At 36.6% G+C, this 18,401-nt stretch overlaps 1 protein-coding gene across 1 annotated transcript in view; it reads left to right on the plus strand.

The window, feature by feature from the left end:
• Positions 1 to 18,401, plus strand: part of PPP2R5C (protein phosphatase 2 regulatory subunit B', gamma) — a 61,623-nt gene that overhangs the window by 19,806 nt on the left and 23,416 nt on the right. The window contains exon 3 of the mRNA XM_014957555.1: positions 14,072 to 14,271. Within this exon, the coding sequence (XP_014813041.1) occupies positions 14,072 to 14,271 (200 nt within the window). The remainder of the gene's footprint in view (positions 1 to 14,071; positions 14,272 to 18,401) is intronic.

Below are 18,401 nucleotides of genomic sequence, written 5' to 3' on the forward strand. Positions count from 1 at the left end.
CCTCTGGGGTTACTAGAACAGACTTTTTAATATATTTGGTGCCAGCCATGCCTATTAGTAGTACTTCTAACTCTGTTAACTCTCAGTTTTTGGTGTTAAGGTGTTTTAAATGGTTCTTACCATGTTTTTCAAACTGTTAAAGGTAGGTGACTGGAACTGAATGCGATATTTAAAATTTTGGCACACTAAAAGGTTCTTTTGTTCATTTCTTAATACCCTGTTAGGAGCTCAGCAATAGTAAAAAAAATTGTGGCAGGTATGTGTTTTTTACAGAACATCCATAACTGTAAAAGCATCTTCTGAATAAGCTAAAACTCATAAATGTACAGAGTCAGCTACTTCACCTACATTTCTTTGTATTTATCAGCTTTTGGAAAGATCTAATAGACTGAATTCATTTGCTCAGTATTGTGAGATTTTTCTGTAGCGCTTTTTTAACGAGCTTTAAACTGACAATGAATACAGCGTTAACAAACGGTGTGACCTCGCTGTTCAGCTTCTGTGGTCTTTATGACAATGTTGAACAGGGTAATTTCTACCACAGAGCCTTACAACATGTTTCTGGTAATCTTCCTGCATTATAAAAACATTATGTTAAAAGTCTGAAAATCCAGGGATAATTGTCATTTTCCAAATTTCTAAGACTTTCCAAGAACTTAATAAATTGCAAGCATAAATTCCTTTATATGTCCTCAGTTTGCCTTTTTTGGGGTATTAATGTTTAATTATAGTCTGAAATATGCTGATTATGAAAGCATACCTAAAAATCTCAGAAAGTCACCTTTTATACTAGTGGGTTTTTGCTGTTAGTATATAGGCAGTGGAAAATGAATCTGTTTTATTTCTTCTGTATTTTCCATGTCATGATAATCTTCACCTTCAGATGCATCTTGCATTTTCCACATGAGGTATTCTTAAGGATGATGAATTTTAGCTGGTCTGAGCATGCATGTTTATTTAAATACTAATTTCCTTTAATCCTTCAACACATTTAAATGTAGCAAACATTTAAGGTACAGTGACTCCATTGTGAGAAGTGGGTAAAATCTTTCTGGGAAGAAAGGTACATAGGATAGACATCTTAATCACTTTCTTCAGAGATGCTCCTATCACAGTGATGAATCGTGCTAACTTCTCTTTCAGTGAATTTAAATTAAAAAAAATTACAGCTACTTGTAAAATTGCTAGTTTGTTTTTACTTTTGTGGAAATATTCCTGTGAAAAAGACCTTCAAAACTTTTTTCACCCCTACTAATCCAATAAATAGGATTTCCTATGGCCATCTTCTGTCCTGCTTGTGGGTCATAGTTGTTGTTGGTTTTGGATGAAATGGGTAAACCTCAGCTTAGGTTTAAAGGTGATAAAAATACTTGTTCTTCCCTTTTCTCCGACATGAGCCAATTATAATTTGGTAAACTGAAGGGCTGAGAACCAGCTGTGTGTTTGGGTTGATTCCTGTGCCTTCTTACCAAGCCACCCAGCCTCCACTGGTACTCAGCCTGGCTGCTGGAGCTCATAGAGTTTCATTAATTAGTAATAGATAAACTGAATTGCCAAATGAGCGACATTAGTACAAATGACTGTATTACTGTATTGCTGCCTGTATGGTTTTGCTAGATTTTTTCAAAGGACATTGAGACCTGGACTGATGGGATGTTGCTGGTATATACTGAAGCAACTCGTGGGGAGTTTTTATGTACTTGACCAAGAGCAGATTTAAAGGAGGTTGCTTAGTTATCACTCCTGCTCTGTTCAACATGGTGATGTACTTATTAACTCTTCACTGACTGTGCATCGCTTTGTATGGGAGGATATATTTTACCTTGTTGCTGCTTTTACTGTGTGCTGTCTTTGTCTCGTTTCTCTTACTTCACTTTGTAGGGTTTTTACTTCACTTGTTGGGTCGTTTTTACCCTTGTCTAGATCCTTTGCCCATGTGAACAGTGTACATATAAGTTCTGCTGCTGGAAACAATTAGGATGTTAAGTGTTAATGCTGCACTTAAAATCTCTAAGTGTATGGTGATAAAATGTCTCTGGAGGGGGGACTTTCTGTTGAGCTGAAAATTCCATGAAATTACAGGAAGGTAGTCAGTTGGAATTTTTAAGTTATATTTACTGACTCATGGTGTAATTTGTGTGCCCTTTCAAGGAAGCAATATTATATCAGCATAAAGGCATATTTTCCTGTTTGTATTCATACATCAAAAATCTTCTGGTTTGTAATAATTGCTGTGAAATACATTTTAATATTAAAATTCAGTGTCATCTGTTTCCAAGGAAAATTTTTATTCCCGTTTCTGTTCAGAGCTTTTAATAATTAATTTCAATTTATATAGAGTCAGCTAATTCTTTCAATGTGCTATCCAATACTGTTGGCTACTGAAACTGCGTTGTAAACCCCGCAGATTTAAGTGAGCATCAGCAATATTTAATAGGTACAGGAGTATTGACATCATATGTAGGCAATTTTCATAACTGTCAGGTGGGGAGACACTGGAACAGGTTGTCCAGAGAGGTTGTGGAGGCCCCATCCCTGGAGGTCTTAGGTTGGATGGGGCTTTGAGTAACGTGGTGTAGTGGGAGGTATCCTTCCCCATGGTGGGAGGGGGTTGGAACTAGATCTTCTTTAAGGTCCCTTCCAACCCAAATCGTTCTATGATTCTATAAGGTGTTCCTCTGGTGGTGGTTTTTATGTTCTAACCTTTTTGCCCAAGATAAACACCCCGTACCAGCATAACAGAGCCCTTGCTTAGCTTCTGCCTGTGTGTTTGTGTCTAAAATGGCAAAACTGAGTTCGATGATGCTCTGAGTGGATGATGTTTTAAAGCCACATTCACACTGCTTGTAATAATTCCGGTTAATACACATAAAAATCATCCACCACCATTACTGCTGTAATTTGCCAATTATGTTTTCTTTTTCAAATGCAGTTAGAAATAGGGGTGGGGTCTGACTCTGGATTGTTATCAGTAGTGGAAGTGACAGTTTTATGTCAATTTTCATAATTGCTCTTATTACTGATAATGATGAAATTTATGAAGTAAATATTTTCTTTATAAGTTACGCAAAGAAAAAACGATATATGAAATGTAAAAGATGTAGAAACAAAGTAAAAAAAAAAATATTCATTTGGGACTTTTCTAGTTGTTTGTAGAAGTCTACCAAGTTAAAATACTTTTTCATTTTGAGCAGTTTTATGAAAGGTTTTTAACTTGCATTTTTGGATTAAAGCTCCGAGCTGTGTATCTTCACGCAGCCTCTAGAGCCAAATTCTCATATTGTTTTGGTAATTAAAATGAAATCATAACAATTTCAGTGGTGTTTCAAAGGTGTCATATGTTTATTTGGGCCACGCTGGACAGAAGACTTGAACAAAAATCATCAAAGCTTGAAATCCTTTGAGTAGTTTAAGGAAATAGTGTTGTGTCTGCTATTTGGGTGTAGTAAGTTTCTCTTCCAAAATATTTTCCAAAGGAAGTGTCACTGGCTGTTGTGGTTTAACCCCAGCTGGCAACCAAACACCTCACAGCTGCTCGCTCAATCCCCCCTCAAGCAGGATAGGGGGGAAGAAAATTAGAAGGGTAAATGAGAGAAAACTCATAGGTCTGGGTCATATTCCTGAATTGCTTGTAAACCTTAGGCAAAACAGAAGCGATATTTCTAAGAAATACCAATAGAAGTATTTTAACTACTTAAAGATGTTCAAGATACTGAGAAGTTACTGTAACAAAGGAGAAAATATCACAGCATAAGGTTGGGACGGTGCCGTTCCCTATTTCCTCCTCAAAAAACCTCTCAGAGGAGGAAGTATAATTGTTAATTGTCTCCATGAGATGGTACCCGCAGTACAGTAGTGGCTTCAGTGCAGAACCCAAATACCAGGTTAAGCTCAAGGTCAATGTTTTGATAACAAATCTCCCAAGCTAAACATCGCTAATCACTACAGAGCGCGGCCAAAACCGGCATGTTGTGGTATCTGTTAATAATTATTCTAAATATCATCAGTAAATTCCCCTATTTTGTCATTCAGAAGCATCCAATAGAACAGAATCAGGAACCCCCAGGGCTCAGCGTGTGCGCGGGGAGCGAGGAGGGGAAGAAGCAGCCTCATTGCTCTGGGGAAATAACCAAGTTCTTTTACATTTTGACCCTTGGTCGTTCCTTGAATTGTATTTATTGTAGATGTGTGACAGGTAACGTTGACGGGCAAGTTCCTCAGTGACTGGAATCTGACTGGAATTATAGGTTGGTGTATGGAGTTTGGGGGTGTTTCAGGAAACAGCACTTCTGCTCAGAGCAGATCGTTAGGCTTGATTGCCTGATACTTATTTCAACCAAATGTCCGAAGTGGCAGAGTTTTATTCAGTGGTTCGTGGGTTTCTTCAATTTACTTAATATAAATCTTCTGAATTACACCGTGCACTTGAGTTATGTTCTGTAATGTAACTGGTCTGCCCCATCACGGTAGTGCTTCATTTTTGTGAGAGAGACGGTTATATGGATTTAAAAACAATTTTGAAGTTTTCAAATGCAATCAAAGGTGTTGCATAAGAAGTTGGTTTTTACACCATGAGAATGGATTCAAGTACATTGTAACAGCCAGAAAATTGAGGATTTTTCTCTTGGGTTTCTAGTAAGTGCTTTGTGTTTAAAAATGAGTTATGCTGTCATATTAACTACATGTATGCCAAAAGAGAGAGAACTGAGAGTTCTTTATCTGTTTGGTTTCTCTCTTCCCTTGTTAAGACAGTTTTTTCTTCTGTTGTCTATTTGATTATCCTCCCTGTCATTTTTCTCCCTAATTTTCAGGTGGAATTTTTATTTCATTAACTCAAGCCCATTTCGGCTTGTTTCACTTGTCATTTCCTGTACAAGCATTCCTGTTTTCCTCTTTATGGTACATTGCCTTTAAAGTATTTATACAGTTATCACTTTTACTCTTCACTTTCTATTTTTAATCACTTTAAGAGAAATAAGGATTTTTATACTATATTAAATATTATTACAAATGTATTCTCAAGGGTTTTTGAAGTTTCATCTGGCTTCTAAGAAAATAGTTGCCTTCCAATAAGACTCTTTGTAAAGCAGGAGCTCTAGGTGCAGGGTGGTGTTGGTTCACTTTTGAAAAATCATTAGATAATTTGGTGCATTATTGATCTACTTTTTTCATCATTAGACTTATGATGTACACCTGGAAAAGATGTTATTGAAAGTCATTTCAGTGCCTCGGGTTGTTGAGTATGTAAAAATTATGCCAAACAGTATAAAATGACAATAGGCTTTTTCTTTCTGCTTCATTACCAGCCAGTCCTTAAAACCTTCCATCTCAAATCTTTGACAGTTAAATGTCATTACATAGTTTCTCTATCCTCAAAAGCACAATTTCATCTTGTAGTTGGGAGATCTTAGCCACCAGCAATCGCCTTCAGCACGGACTGCAGCTTTCCGAGGGGATTAGTGTGGGGAAGCACCTGTTTGGAGCTTCACTCCAGGGCTGACAAAACATATGCTTCTCATTCCTTTCAGGCTCTCTGAAGCTGTGTTTTCTTTGGGTGATGGCTTTTTTATTTTTTTACTAGTGCTGTTTAATTAGTCTGATAATGCTTCATTTAATTCTAACAGACCCCCTTCTTTTTTTTTTTTTCATTAAGTGGAAGACTATATTGCTGTAAAAGTCTCATAATCCAATGAAAAGCTGCTCACGTTAATGAAAATTTAGCCAAGATATTTCTTTATGTAGTAACCCAAGGTTTTAAACGTTGTGTACCTTTCTAGTTAAATTAATTCCACCATCTCACTCCTGCTTCCCCTGTCCTCATTTCTGTGTCATGATTAAGACTAGTTTCATACACAGTCTGTCACAGGTGAAATAACTTTTTCATTTTAAGTGGAGTTATGGCTACATCCAGGCTGCAGATCATCATAGAAGCATTATCAGTGCTATTGCTTTATTGAAAAAATAAATCTGCAGATCATCGTAGAAGCAGTATCAGTGCTATTGCTTTATTGAAAAAATAAAGCTTGAATTTTAACTAATAACAAGGGCTTGTTCCCTGGAAATAAAAAGTTCTTTAAATAAAACCACTGGAATATCTGAGTGGCCAAAATTTTTAGCTACTTGAAAATAAAATAAAATGCAGCTTGCTTTTGAGTTTTAGGTAGAAAATGTGCCACATATGTATGATTTTTAAGCATTGTTTATAAACCTTATTTTCTATCAATATCTAGAGAAGTAGTTCTCATTTTGGGTGGCAGTCTTTTTCAGGCACATTACTGAATGCGAAACAGGAGCGGTTGGGAACAGTTTCTCCAAATGCATGGAAATGAAAAGCAGCTTTTATTTCCAATTACAAATTTCTGTTATCTGAAGAACAGCCAAGAGGTATTTCTGGCAGCAGCTCAGTTCCTTGAAAGCAAAGGAGTGGACGCAGTCCATAATTAATTACAGCTGGTTCTTATTTGCCCCCTTTCCTGAAAGCCTGTACTGCTATTGGGCATCGTGGTGCCCCATAAAGGCAGGTGGTGCAGACAAGGGTCCCACTCTGGAAGTCCACTGCACAAATCCTGATTGAGAATGGGAACTCCCCTTGTGCATCCACCTCCCCTTCTCAGCTCACCTTCTAGCTGGCCTTGAACAAAACAACTTCACTATGATGGCAGTGGTTGGAATAATAACTGTTTTCTCGTAGACCTTATGGAAACTCTAAGTACCTGTAAAATATTTTTAGTTATCAGGAGTTAATTTTTCATCAGAAGTTGTTTGGGAATTGTGAGCTTTGTTGTAGATCAGACTGAAAGTTCATCTGATCTTCCATGTCCTTTTTCTGACAGGAAATGTATTACGTATTTAAGAAAAAAAAAAAGCCTGCTGAGAACTACTGTGTAGCACTGGTTACCAGTATAATATATGATAATTAGAGAAGGATCTTAAATTTACAGCTCAGTTCTTTTGGAGTAAGCCAACATTCTTTACATCTTTACACTTTACATCACTTTACATGTGCATTCCTTTATCTTCAATAGTGAGATAAAGAGCGGAAGCTCGTTCCTCTTCTACGCCACTTAAAATGTTTATATATCGTGCTCTCTTGAGTCTAATACAAGCACTCTGTTTTTCCATGAGTGTTCCTGTGGCTTTCGTCGCTGTGGTCATTTTCTGTGTTTTAAGCATTTCTTTTGGCAAAGAAATGTTTCTACAGGATCAATAGTGTTCCAATTAAAACAATATAAACAGCAGTATGTTTTATGTATTTTCTAGTCCAGGGGATGCATACAACAATATCTTGTCTGCTTTGAGTTATATGCAGCCAAACTCCCACTCCCAGGGTTGCTAGTTATAGTAAAAATATATTGCATATAATTATAGTACTTTCTTCTATACCTTGAGTTTATTTTTAAGTGCTGCCTAGAATTAATAGCTCTAATTAAACTTCTCTATGCATGAATTGGAAGATTTCTTCCCTGTGCCACCCCTTTATTTCCAATATCATGTATTAGGATAGAATACTGTTAACTGGGAGGGTGTCATCTCTAAGTAGTCTTAATTACTGTCATCATGATTCCAATAAAATCAGTGAAAACTGTAATGAGTTTGTCAAATAATAGAAATGCAGTAAAAACTGAGTTCTGTAGCCCAGAAAAGTGTTCCTTGCTTTGGATTAGGATGGTAATTTAACCGTTTCAAAATAATGTCAATATTTAAAATGGAATTTTATCAAATATTAGACAAGCTTTTGTAATCTTCTTTCTAGTTTTCTGTGATTGTCTTATGTTCTTCTCTTTTCAAGGACTTGATCACTAGTTTTGGGAAAAGTGCTAATTCTGGTAAATCCCTGTTTCGACAGGTTATGCCCTTTGTCCTATTCTTTGCAGTCCCTCTGCCTTTATGTCTGGCAATTTCCATTTTTCTCACTCAAGATATTTAATTCTGCTTATTCTTTGGAAAAATGCTGCGACAGTACTGCCAACTGAAATATTTAAGAAAACATTGTGAGATACTGGACTCCCCTTGTTTGAAGTACAGCTATGTAGTGTGAATTACAAAGCTTCACTAAAGCTTTAATGCTGCTTGCTTTTCCAATAGACATCAAATTTGAAATACACTACTTGCTTTTGATCAGCAGAAGGGACCAGGTTACCAATATACTTGTTGATATGTTCCAGGTAGCATCCTAGTTTTTTCCATATCATTAAAACCCCTGGCCCTCCAATAGGTTTGCAGACAGGTTTCATAAGATGTATTATCTTCTTGCAAGCAGGATTCGCCTTACACGCTCGGACTTCTGCTCCACACCAGTGTCTTAAGGAAGTGGTTACTTTTAGCATGTGATTTTCAGTTAGTCTTTTGTTCTATGACCTTGTTTTTGCACATGCTCCTTATCCTCTGGGCGGTGGTCTCTGTATTCTTTGACTTAGACCTCTGAGTACGTTTCTGTATGAAAAAAAAATCTAGCTGCTTATTTTAAATGAGAGGTTGTTTATTTTTTTACTGATATGTATGTACATAGTTTGGTTGGTAGCTGTAGGTATCTGATAGTTTTAAAGAAAAAAGAGCTATTTTTCTTTTCATGAAATAGGGAGCTGTCAGCCCAGCAAAAGTGGTACCTTTGCTGAGCCTCTATATGTGAGGAAGAAAGTGCTCACACAGCTGAGATGAATTTTATCTTTTGTATGTATTTTCTGTAAATTATCAACCATGTCTGCTGTTTTCTGCTTTCAAAATGATGTAACGTAATGAGTTTTACTGACCACAAATTTGTGTTTTGTGGTACAAATTGTATCAACTGTTATTCCTGTCAAGATATAACCTAAAAACTTTACACTTCTAGCTTTATTTCAGTTCCAGTTTGTACTAGAAAACAGCTGTTTTGTGTGACATCTCTGATCACCTACTTACCCTGCCTTGCCTTTTGTCCTCCATTCAGCAACTATTAAATTACACTGTTGGCATGGAAAAATGGGCTTCTGTGAAAAAGATAGGGGGTGGATCAATCACCAATACCCAGTGATGACACCATTATAATATAAAACTAAACATCTAATTTTTACATTTGAAGGAGCATAAAAAATGTTAACCGGAGAACAGTTAAGTTCTCTACAGTCCTACAATGCAAAAATATTAATGTGTCATACGGTATTGAACATATGTTCAGGCACTTAAAAACTGAACTTCAGTGTTTTCTGGTTTATTTCTAAGGGATTTTTTTTTCTAATTTTCTTAAACCAGGCAAAATTCATTTTAATATGAAGACAGGAAAAAATCTTCATTTCTTAGAATAGAACTGTGTTTAGTTCTTTATCTGTGCTATACCTTAAAAAAACAAAAAAACCCAACAGTTTCTCAAGGGGCTGTGGTCTGTTGGTACCTCCTGGGTAGAGAATAATGCCACATCCTGGCTGAGAAGCAAGCGAGGATGGAGGGAGGACAGTTACCAGCATCAGCAGTTCATTTGCAGTGAGCTCATTTACCGTTACCTCGCAGTAAGAACAGTTGAAGACGTACCTGAAGCTTCCAAGGGATTGGTTTTCATACGAAGTAGACTCTTCAAATTTTAGCTTTTAGAACCAATTATCTGTGTTCGGCGAAGACAGCCAGTAGCTGAGTACCTGGGGCTTTCCCTGGCTGTTTCAAAGTGACACATGGAGTGAAAGTGCTGCCTTTCAGAAAGTGAGATAGTGGTATAGTTAGTCTGCTAATAAAAGCACAGCTGGTATCAATTATACAGTGCAAAGAAACATATTTTATACTCATCAGCAAGTTGATGTGGCAAGACCACAGTCCAAGATGATGTTGATGATCTTAAACTGAATAGCTACTACTGTATCAATATCTTTAAGATAGAAGGGGTGGACCTTGTGTTTCGGTAAGTCGTTTGTGTAAGTTTATCTAACAGTTATCCTGAGATTGGAAGGAAAGAAACCCTGAAAAACCTGAACAAGACAAAAAGCTGATCCCTCAGGCCCAGAGACTTGTTATCATAGTACCTACCTTCTTTTGATACTTTTTCTAGTGTATTTTTCTATCTTATAAAAAGGGCAGTAGGATAAAAAATGCATATTTAGGTGTAAGATACACCATTATAATATTTGTGTAAATCTGTGTCAGAAATTCCTGGACATCCATTCCAAATGTAAGACTGATGCTTTGTGATTCTGAAAAACTGATTACTGACAAATAATAAGTACGATTATTGATAGGGGTACGTGTTTGGATTGAATAGAGTCTTAAGATTACACTAGTGCTACTGTTTAGAAACAAATTCTGTGAAAGTGACGTAAATAGAGGCTAGCAAATGGGGGTGTGTGTTTGTTTTGCTTTGGTTTGATTTAATTTGATTGGGGAGGGGATTGTGTTTGGTTGGTTTGTTTGTTTTCTTAAAAGCATTGCTCCATGAATAGCTCCAAATGTCAGGGTTGGAATAATTGTAAAGAGTAACTGCTGAGTAACCATGGCCTTCCCATGGTGGTTGGGGAGCAGAGCACTAGAGTTGCTCAGTTACGGAAACTTTTACCTAATTGCACTGTCTTCAAATATGTCAGTTAACTACTTGGGGAATTGGAAAATCAGGGATTATCTCTTAAATGAAGTGGAATGTGATGTAGAAGTCACCGTGCAGTAACTGAAAGAACATAACCAGGTAGTCCCTGGCATGTGGCTGAGTGACTTCTCGGGGGGTCTCAGAGTTGCTTTACAGCTTTACATTCTCTGCACAGAAATTACAGCCTGCTTGAGTCAGCTTCTTAGCCACCTTCTGTTTTCTGTCACACTGAAACCATCCTTCCAAAACTTTGAAGTAGGGATGATCTTGATTTGAGGACTGGACACTTGAAAGCTATGGATGAACATTCCTAGAGGGGGAAAGAAACCCAAACAAAACACAGTTTCTTAGAAATACGTGAGGTTCTCAGTGTGTACAAAGAACATGCTTCTCTGCTAGAATAACAAGGGTGACTAAGGTACTTAATATAGTTAAGCCACTTCAAAATAAACAGCACTGGAGGTGGCGTGCCTTGTGAGGGTGTTTCTTGACCCTCTTAGTTGTCAGTCTTTAACTTCCAAGATTAGTAGTAATTACAGCTTTAATGCTTCCTCTCCTTTCAGGTTAGTGTACTGTAAATCACTCTATGTCCACCGCTCCTATGATTATAGTCTCTATTTAGGCACTGGATGTAGTGGAGTATACAGTCATAGCACAGTATCCCTAAGTGAAATTGTATTGTTACACTTCAGGTTGAGCTACTTTCCATTTTACAGTTAATTGGGAAAAGGTATCCACTCCAACCACTTTGTACATCTGAGACTTTCTACATCCAGGTCATAAATTTGGCTGGCTTTCAATATGCAAACTACTTGATTAAATACTCTTTTCTGGGAGAAAATGATTCATTGCTATAGTTTTTAATCCAAATAGACAAAAGCCTGTGTATTCAGATACAAAATTTGTGTGTCTTAAAGAACCTTCATTTTATTCACAGCACTGGACAGGAATTTGGTTTATTTACCAGAAAGTTGTTGCTCTATTTAGGGATACCTGTCTCTGTGCACCTTCTTTCTAGTTCTTTAAGTCTTCCCTGTCCTAGGTGGGTTGGTGACACTGAAGTCTGTGGCTGGTTATGGTTTCATGTACGCTACATTTTTATTTTGTATGATCTTCAGGGCCGTTACTTTACGGGTTTTTTTTCTGGAATTGATCTTCAGAGCAATTTGGTGTACATAACTTTATAAAAACAAAATTGCCAGCTTTTAAAAACCAACTATGTCCTCTAAGTTTATTATAACAGAAGTACTTTTGAAAGTACCTCTCTTGGTGAGGGAGGAATTACTCCTGCTTTTGTTATCTTAAGAAGTTTGTCAGGCACTTAGAGGAGAGCAGCTCATTGTATTTAACTAATCAAGTGGACTGTAGATAGCTGTCAGAAATTCAGTTTATTAGACTGTAGGTTCATGTGTTGGTTTCTGTGTGCTTATGTTCAGTAGTACTGCTTGAAATACTCTGAGGGTAGCTCTTGCTACTTGAGTTGAAGAAAATTCTAGCATTTTATGATACTCTAAGGAAAAAGAGAAGTCATCAACTGGACAAAGTGGGAGCAAACTGCAGAAATGTTTACAAAGGCAGTCCTACTTTGTTTTTTTAATATGCTAATAATGTCTTAGCAGTTCAAATCTCACAATAAGTCCTTCTGCAGAAACACAATGTATTATGGTGTTAATTTACACAGGTTCCCTATGGTGTGTTCATGTTTCTTGTCTTAAGATGAGTGCTGTAGTTATGTGGCAGTTTTAATTGGACATGAATTTTTGCTGCTGTCAAAGTATGGTGTTACTCTCTTTACCTCTGTCCAGTTACTTTAGTATTTCCTAAGTACTGAAAGTTAAGGTCCTGCTCCTGAAAGGTTTTGCTGTGTATAATGATCTGTAATTTCTTGTGTATTAGTCATCCTAACTGCTCATGGGATTACTGAAGCGAAAAATAAAGCACGTGCAGAATTTTGTGCTCTCTAGAATTTAAAAGGCATAACTTGGGTTTTAGAACTGAAATGTTAGCCATATGAGGTGTTTTAATTTGTCAACGTGAATATTTATAAACAGCAGTCTGGTGTTAGTTTTTTTGTAACAGTAACCTAAACTTAAACTTCTACACCTGTATTTTGACCTCGTGATTAAGGTTTACTTTAGTTACAAAATATAATTAGTGGGTTTATGTCGATGTGAGCATATTTTTTAAATTTTTTTTGAAGATTCATTATTTTGGAAAATACTGATGGCAAAGCTAGTGCTGGCTTTACTTGCTTATTGCTTCTGTGTGTGAAGTTTGGACTATGCAATCTAATTTCACTTTACATGCAAGCGCTAAATATTTAATTGTGAGGACTCAGCAGGGACAATTAAGGTGTAAAGCACAGGAAGTGAAAATTGGGAGGTAAAACTTTAAATTTTGTTGATAACCTAGGTATCCTTGTCAAACAATAGAAATACCACTGCACAAAGACTGTGTAAGGCAAGGCAACCTTTGTCTCAAAAGGTTAAGTGTGTAACAGTTATACAGACAGTGGATCATAGAGTGTTACCAAAAGAGTACAAATACTGGTTTTGTTTTGGGTTTTGGGGGTTTTTTATTTGTTACTGAAGATGAGGGAGTCTGGTCTCAGGATATCTGAAGCCTGTGAAATATTTTTAATAGGTATCACAGAAGACAGAATTCAAAATACTTTCTTATCACCTGCATCTGAGTGACGATTAAACAATGAGTAAATATCAAATAGGGTATTTACTAAATTTATTGTAAAATTTACTGTTTGGCTTTTGGGGTTTTTTTTCCGTATTTTGTATTCATCTTGGTAATTAGCAATAGTCTTTTCTAAAAAGCCAGTGTCTAATTTTGCAGTGCTGGCCACAGTTAACCAAATGGACTCCTGCAAATGCTTATATTGATAATGCAAATCTAACACTCCTACACGTGAAATGAAATTTCAAAATAGCGTTGCAAATAGACCAAATAGTTGAAGATCCTCAGTACGTTGCTCAAGTTTCTTTAAATATTTCTTGTGTTAATGAAGTTTAAAAAAAAACCTTGAATATTTGTTCTGTGCCTAAATGTGGTTACTGCAGTTGTGTTGTAGGAGGCTCTTGATATAAAAATGGATTTTGTGAGGCTCCCGGGTTTAAAAAGTGGCTCTGGCTTAAATCTAACGCTGAAGCTGAAGATCCACACATTTATCTCTAATATTAAAAACAGTGTATTTCTACAAATGTGGCATAATATTTTTGTACACCAACTGAGCTGTTTGGGGAATTCCTTGAGACTTATGTATTTTTCCATGCAGTACCTATTTCTGGCAAAGGCAAGTATGCATCACTGTTGCAACTCTGTTAATTCATCTTGTCATATACAGTGTATTTTACTGGGGTTCATACTCTGGACCATTATATTCCTGAAAGTTGTTTGAAGATTTGGAAAGATTTGCTTATGATCTTAAACATTTCTGTGTCTCTATCTTGGGAAATCAAATGGGGAAAAGAATAAAATCCACTACAATATAATTTATAACCAATTATTTTCACTTTTCAGATGTTCCTCCTGCTGATCAAGAAAAGCTTTTTATCCAGAAGTTACGACAATGTTGTGTACTTTTTGACTTTGTTTCTGATCCACTAAGTGACCTAAAGTGGAAGGAAGTAAAACGAGCAGCTTTAAGTGAAATGGTAGAATACATCACACACAATCGCAATGTGATTACAGAACCTATTTACCCTGAAGTAGTACATATGGTAAGTCTATTAACGACGGGAACTATTTTGAATATTTTTTAAATCACAGTTGCTTCTTCAGCTGTATCAACTTATTAAATCTTACCGAAATCTTTAAAAAAGAGTAACTATGTTTGCACTTCTCCAAAATGGTAATATAACAGTGCTTTTAAATCCTGTTGCCAGTGTTGATTCTCTTCTTTGTAAGGTAGAAACTAGACATATACATGAAACAGAAATAAATTATGGTTTAAGTTGGTAAAAATGAAATCTAGTATTTTAAAAAAACAAACAGGGTTGCCTTTTTTTTTCCTACAAATACTTTATTCTTTTTTGACTAGGTATGAAAATAGGGAAGAAAGTTAAATACATTTAGCTGTTAAAATAGCATGCAAATTGCAAACCTGAAAATTTGGAAAAAAAAAAAATTAGAGGATTAGAATTAAGATGTAAGGTTGACACTTTGAGAGGATTAGAATTAAGATGTAAGGTTGACACTTAATCTTATGTAATCCTATTCAGTATACCAGCGATTTGGTTTTTTTCTGTATTCAGAGGTGACAATGAGAGTTGGACCTTATTTAGTACCCACATGAGGATGGCACACGAGGGTTCTGCTGGAATGAGCTACGTGAACCTCTCAGACCTGCGTTCTTTCTACCTGTTCACTATCCAAATCCCAGCCAGATAGACCTAGTTTATTTGTCTGTTGAGCTTAAATCCACTCCAGAGGAGGAGGCTGTGAAAAACTCTGAGTGTCTTTCAGCTCCCTTTGTGGTGACCAGACAGCAGTTGCCCAAAATAGCGGTTGGGTTGAGGTCTCAGTCCTTGTAGCTGTTTTCTTCAGTACACTGAGAACAGAAAGTATCTTTTAAAATAGCTGAACACTAAGCCCACAAGAAACTCTTGCCCATGCGTGACGTGATGGTTTTTCGTGAGACTTTGTAGCTTGGGGTGAATTTTCAGGGGGTTAAGAAAACAGTGCATCTTTAACATAAATATGAACTGAACCAAGTTTTGAGGTCCTCCTACAAATCAGAGACTTTGAAGCTTCTTCAAAGATTCTAAGGATTTATAGTATGAAAGATGTTGCTTATTCTGAAGATTGCTTGTTATCTAAATCAGACGTGTTTACTGATACAGAAGTTATTTTCATGAGAACTTCTGAGTATGTAAGGATTACATATAAGTGTAGATGTCAAACATGTACACAAAGCCTTGAGGATGGTTAATGAGGAGATGTGGGATCACGGCTTTTCCCATGTCTTGATAGCTTATTTATATCTCTGGTTTTTGCTAATTGATTGCTTGTTTTGGAATACTTGACACTGATGAAAGGGGAGTTATGAAAGAAAATAAGCTTGCTGAGAGTTCATTTATGTAAAACAGAGTTCATGATGAGTTCTTGAATATCTGTCAGACATTAGTGTTCGCTCTGCGTAAAACAAGTCCTGACTGCCCATAATTTCATAACTTTTGCCTTATGTGCCTGTGTTATCTTTCTCCATCGAACTGTTATGGCCAGAATACATTGGCTGAGGACAATATATACTGTCTTCAATTTCAAATGCAGCCAATGGTAATAAAGTCTGCACTTCGGTCACTTTAATAAATCTTGGTGCAGAATTTGGCTGGTATCTTAATTGCTGGGAGCGTACGGCGTCTGTTAGGCAATTCTTTCAGTGAATTTAAAATGCTTTTTATGTGCAAGGTTCTAAAGGATACAGGGTTCCCTTGCATGGGACTGATACAGCACTGTGATAGGCACTGTCAATGAAGGCATCTGGACTAGTATTTTGAGGTTAAATTTAGATAGCAAATTTTTTTAGGCTGCTTTTATGGGACAACTTTCTTTTGGTCATCTGTTCTGAAACAGTTTTATTACTCCTGCAGTAGTATTGTCAGCTTCTTTCTTTTAGGCATGTATGTGTTGACTGAGGTGTACTTTTGCTATGTTCTAGCAGTAGATTTGAGTTGATTGTGTGGATTTTAATGAAAAATAATGTCTTTGTGTACTTTAAGACTCTTCAAAGAGACTTTGATAAGTTGTGTGCTGCTACTGCCACTGAACTGTATTTATAAGGAATAGTGTTTTCAGTAGAAGTTATGAGAGTGATCAAGAAATACTCAGATTTGAGAGTGTTTCTTGGTTTGGAAAGTTTGTGGAGTTGGTAGTTGGCACAAGAATTAGGAATTTACTGTGCTATTCTCTTCATCTTCAGTCTGGAGGTTACTCATTTATGTATGGATACATATAGATAGACATGCATATATACACGTGTGTGTGTGTCTGTCTAATTTTTGTTTGGTTTTATTAATGCATTATTTAGGCTAAACACGTAGGGCAATAAATTTCACAAATTACCTGTTTAATAATAATAAAATAATATGTTTCCTTTTCAGTGGCCTCAAGTCCTCTTTCTCTCTGATAAGAGAAGCATCTGCCATATCATCTGGTGGTTCTTTATTCTTCATAATTCTAGTGTTCATGTCATTTCCATCCACCCTACTCGCACCCTTCTTTTTTTGCTTCAAGTTTCCTGGGCTAATTTGTAGTAAGGTCTTGTCTGTAAGCTGTATATTCATCTTGTCACTTAGTTCAGTTATTTAATGTTAAGCATAAGTCTCCTTTTCAAAAGATATGAGATAAATTAATTTCTGAAATGGATTTAATGTTATTCCCTAGAGTGGATGTAAGAGTTTCTTCCCTTTCTTCCTCAAAGAGCCAGCTGACATGTCCTTCAAATTCTTTTTACATTTCTAAGCAAAGATGTGATGGTAAAGGAAATGCTTTTATTAAATGCTTGTGTAACAAGTTCCATTTCTCAGGTATACTATTGTAAGGTTGGATTGATTAGCCTCAGAGCAGGAACTTGCCTCGAATCAAAACTGCAAGATATATAGTAAAATGTCTGAATAAATCTTATAAGTGATAAATTTAGGTTTTTTGATCAAAAGGATCAGTTACAGATTCTTATTTAGAAAATAATACATCCTTTTTTTTAAGCTTGGCTTTTGAAGAAAGCAGGGCTGTATGAGAAAGTTCTGTTGTACGCTGGTTTGGCAGAAGCACAGATGCTTAGGATATTAGTTTCGTAGAACTTTGTGAGAATTGCTTGCTAAGTACAATGCAGACCCAAATTAACGCCACTTTCCACCTCAGGGAAGGAAGGGCAATATCTGAATTGTGTCTGTTTTAAGAGGGACTGTGCAAGTGAACATCAAAAGGAATATTCACGTCCCCAGCTGATCAGGCAGAGGGCACTGAGGAGAGCTGAGAGGAGGTTAGGGCAGTACTGGATGTGAAGGTCCAGGCGTGTAGTTTCTGAGAAACAAGTAGGTCAAAAGCACGTATGAATATGACTTACTTATTATTGTAGCTCCCAGAATTATTTTCGTAGTGATGATGATGATGAAGAAGTACTCGGGGATGGTGAATTAAAGCTTTTGTGAAGCACATAAGTTAATATTGCTTTTTTGAATTCAGAATGCATAGGAAGAGATCTCAATTCAGCAACTGAAAGGGTTTTCACTGCAGCTTTTAATGCATTATGAAAATTAAATTACGTAGTTATATGCATAGGAGGTTGATTTTTTTGTTGTTGTTGTTTTGGGGGTTTGCAGGTGTGGGATTTAGTTTTGTTTTTTTACTCTGGTCTTTGGTCTAGAGTAAGAGATGTCACTGTGACTAGAAGTGTGCTACTTGTGGCTTTAGAGCTATTAGGATGGCTTTATTCACATCAATGTAGAAGGTGCAGACTTTGAGATTATACAGCTCGTCATTCAGAGCTGTTGTTGCCAGGCTTCATTCAGGCTGCTCAGCAGAAGGGAGGAGAAAATGTGTAATGGTATCTCTGATACTTGCTTGAAAATATTCTCAAATGTTATACAAAATCAGCAGAACAGCATAACTACCATTACAGCAAACATATCTGTGAAGTGGTAAAAATGAAGATTCTTTGCTTTTCCTTTTTTGTTCTCCCATCTTCCTAAGTTATGTCTTTTGGAGTTGAGTATTGTCAACGCTAAGACACAGAGAGGGTTTTGGCACAGGTTTCATAAAGACTTAAATATCATAAAGTTGGAGGGGCTTGTGGGAGCGGGAGGAGCTGGGGAAGGGATGTGTTTAAGTGATGCTATGTTTACTTAGT

Source organism: Calidris pugnax, unplaced genomic scaffold (genome assembly GCF_001431845.1).
Source record: "Calidris pugnax isolate Ruff unplaced genomic scaffold, ASM143184v1 scaffold211, whole genome shotgun sequence".
Classification (NCBI taxonomy): domain Eukaryota; kingdom Metazoa; phylum Chordata; class Aves; order Charadriiformes; family Scolopacidae; genus Calidris; species Calidris pugnax.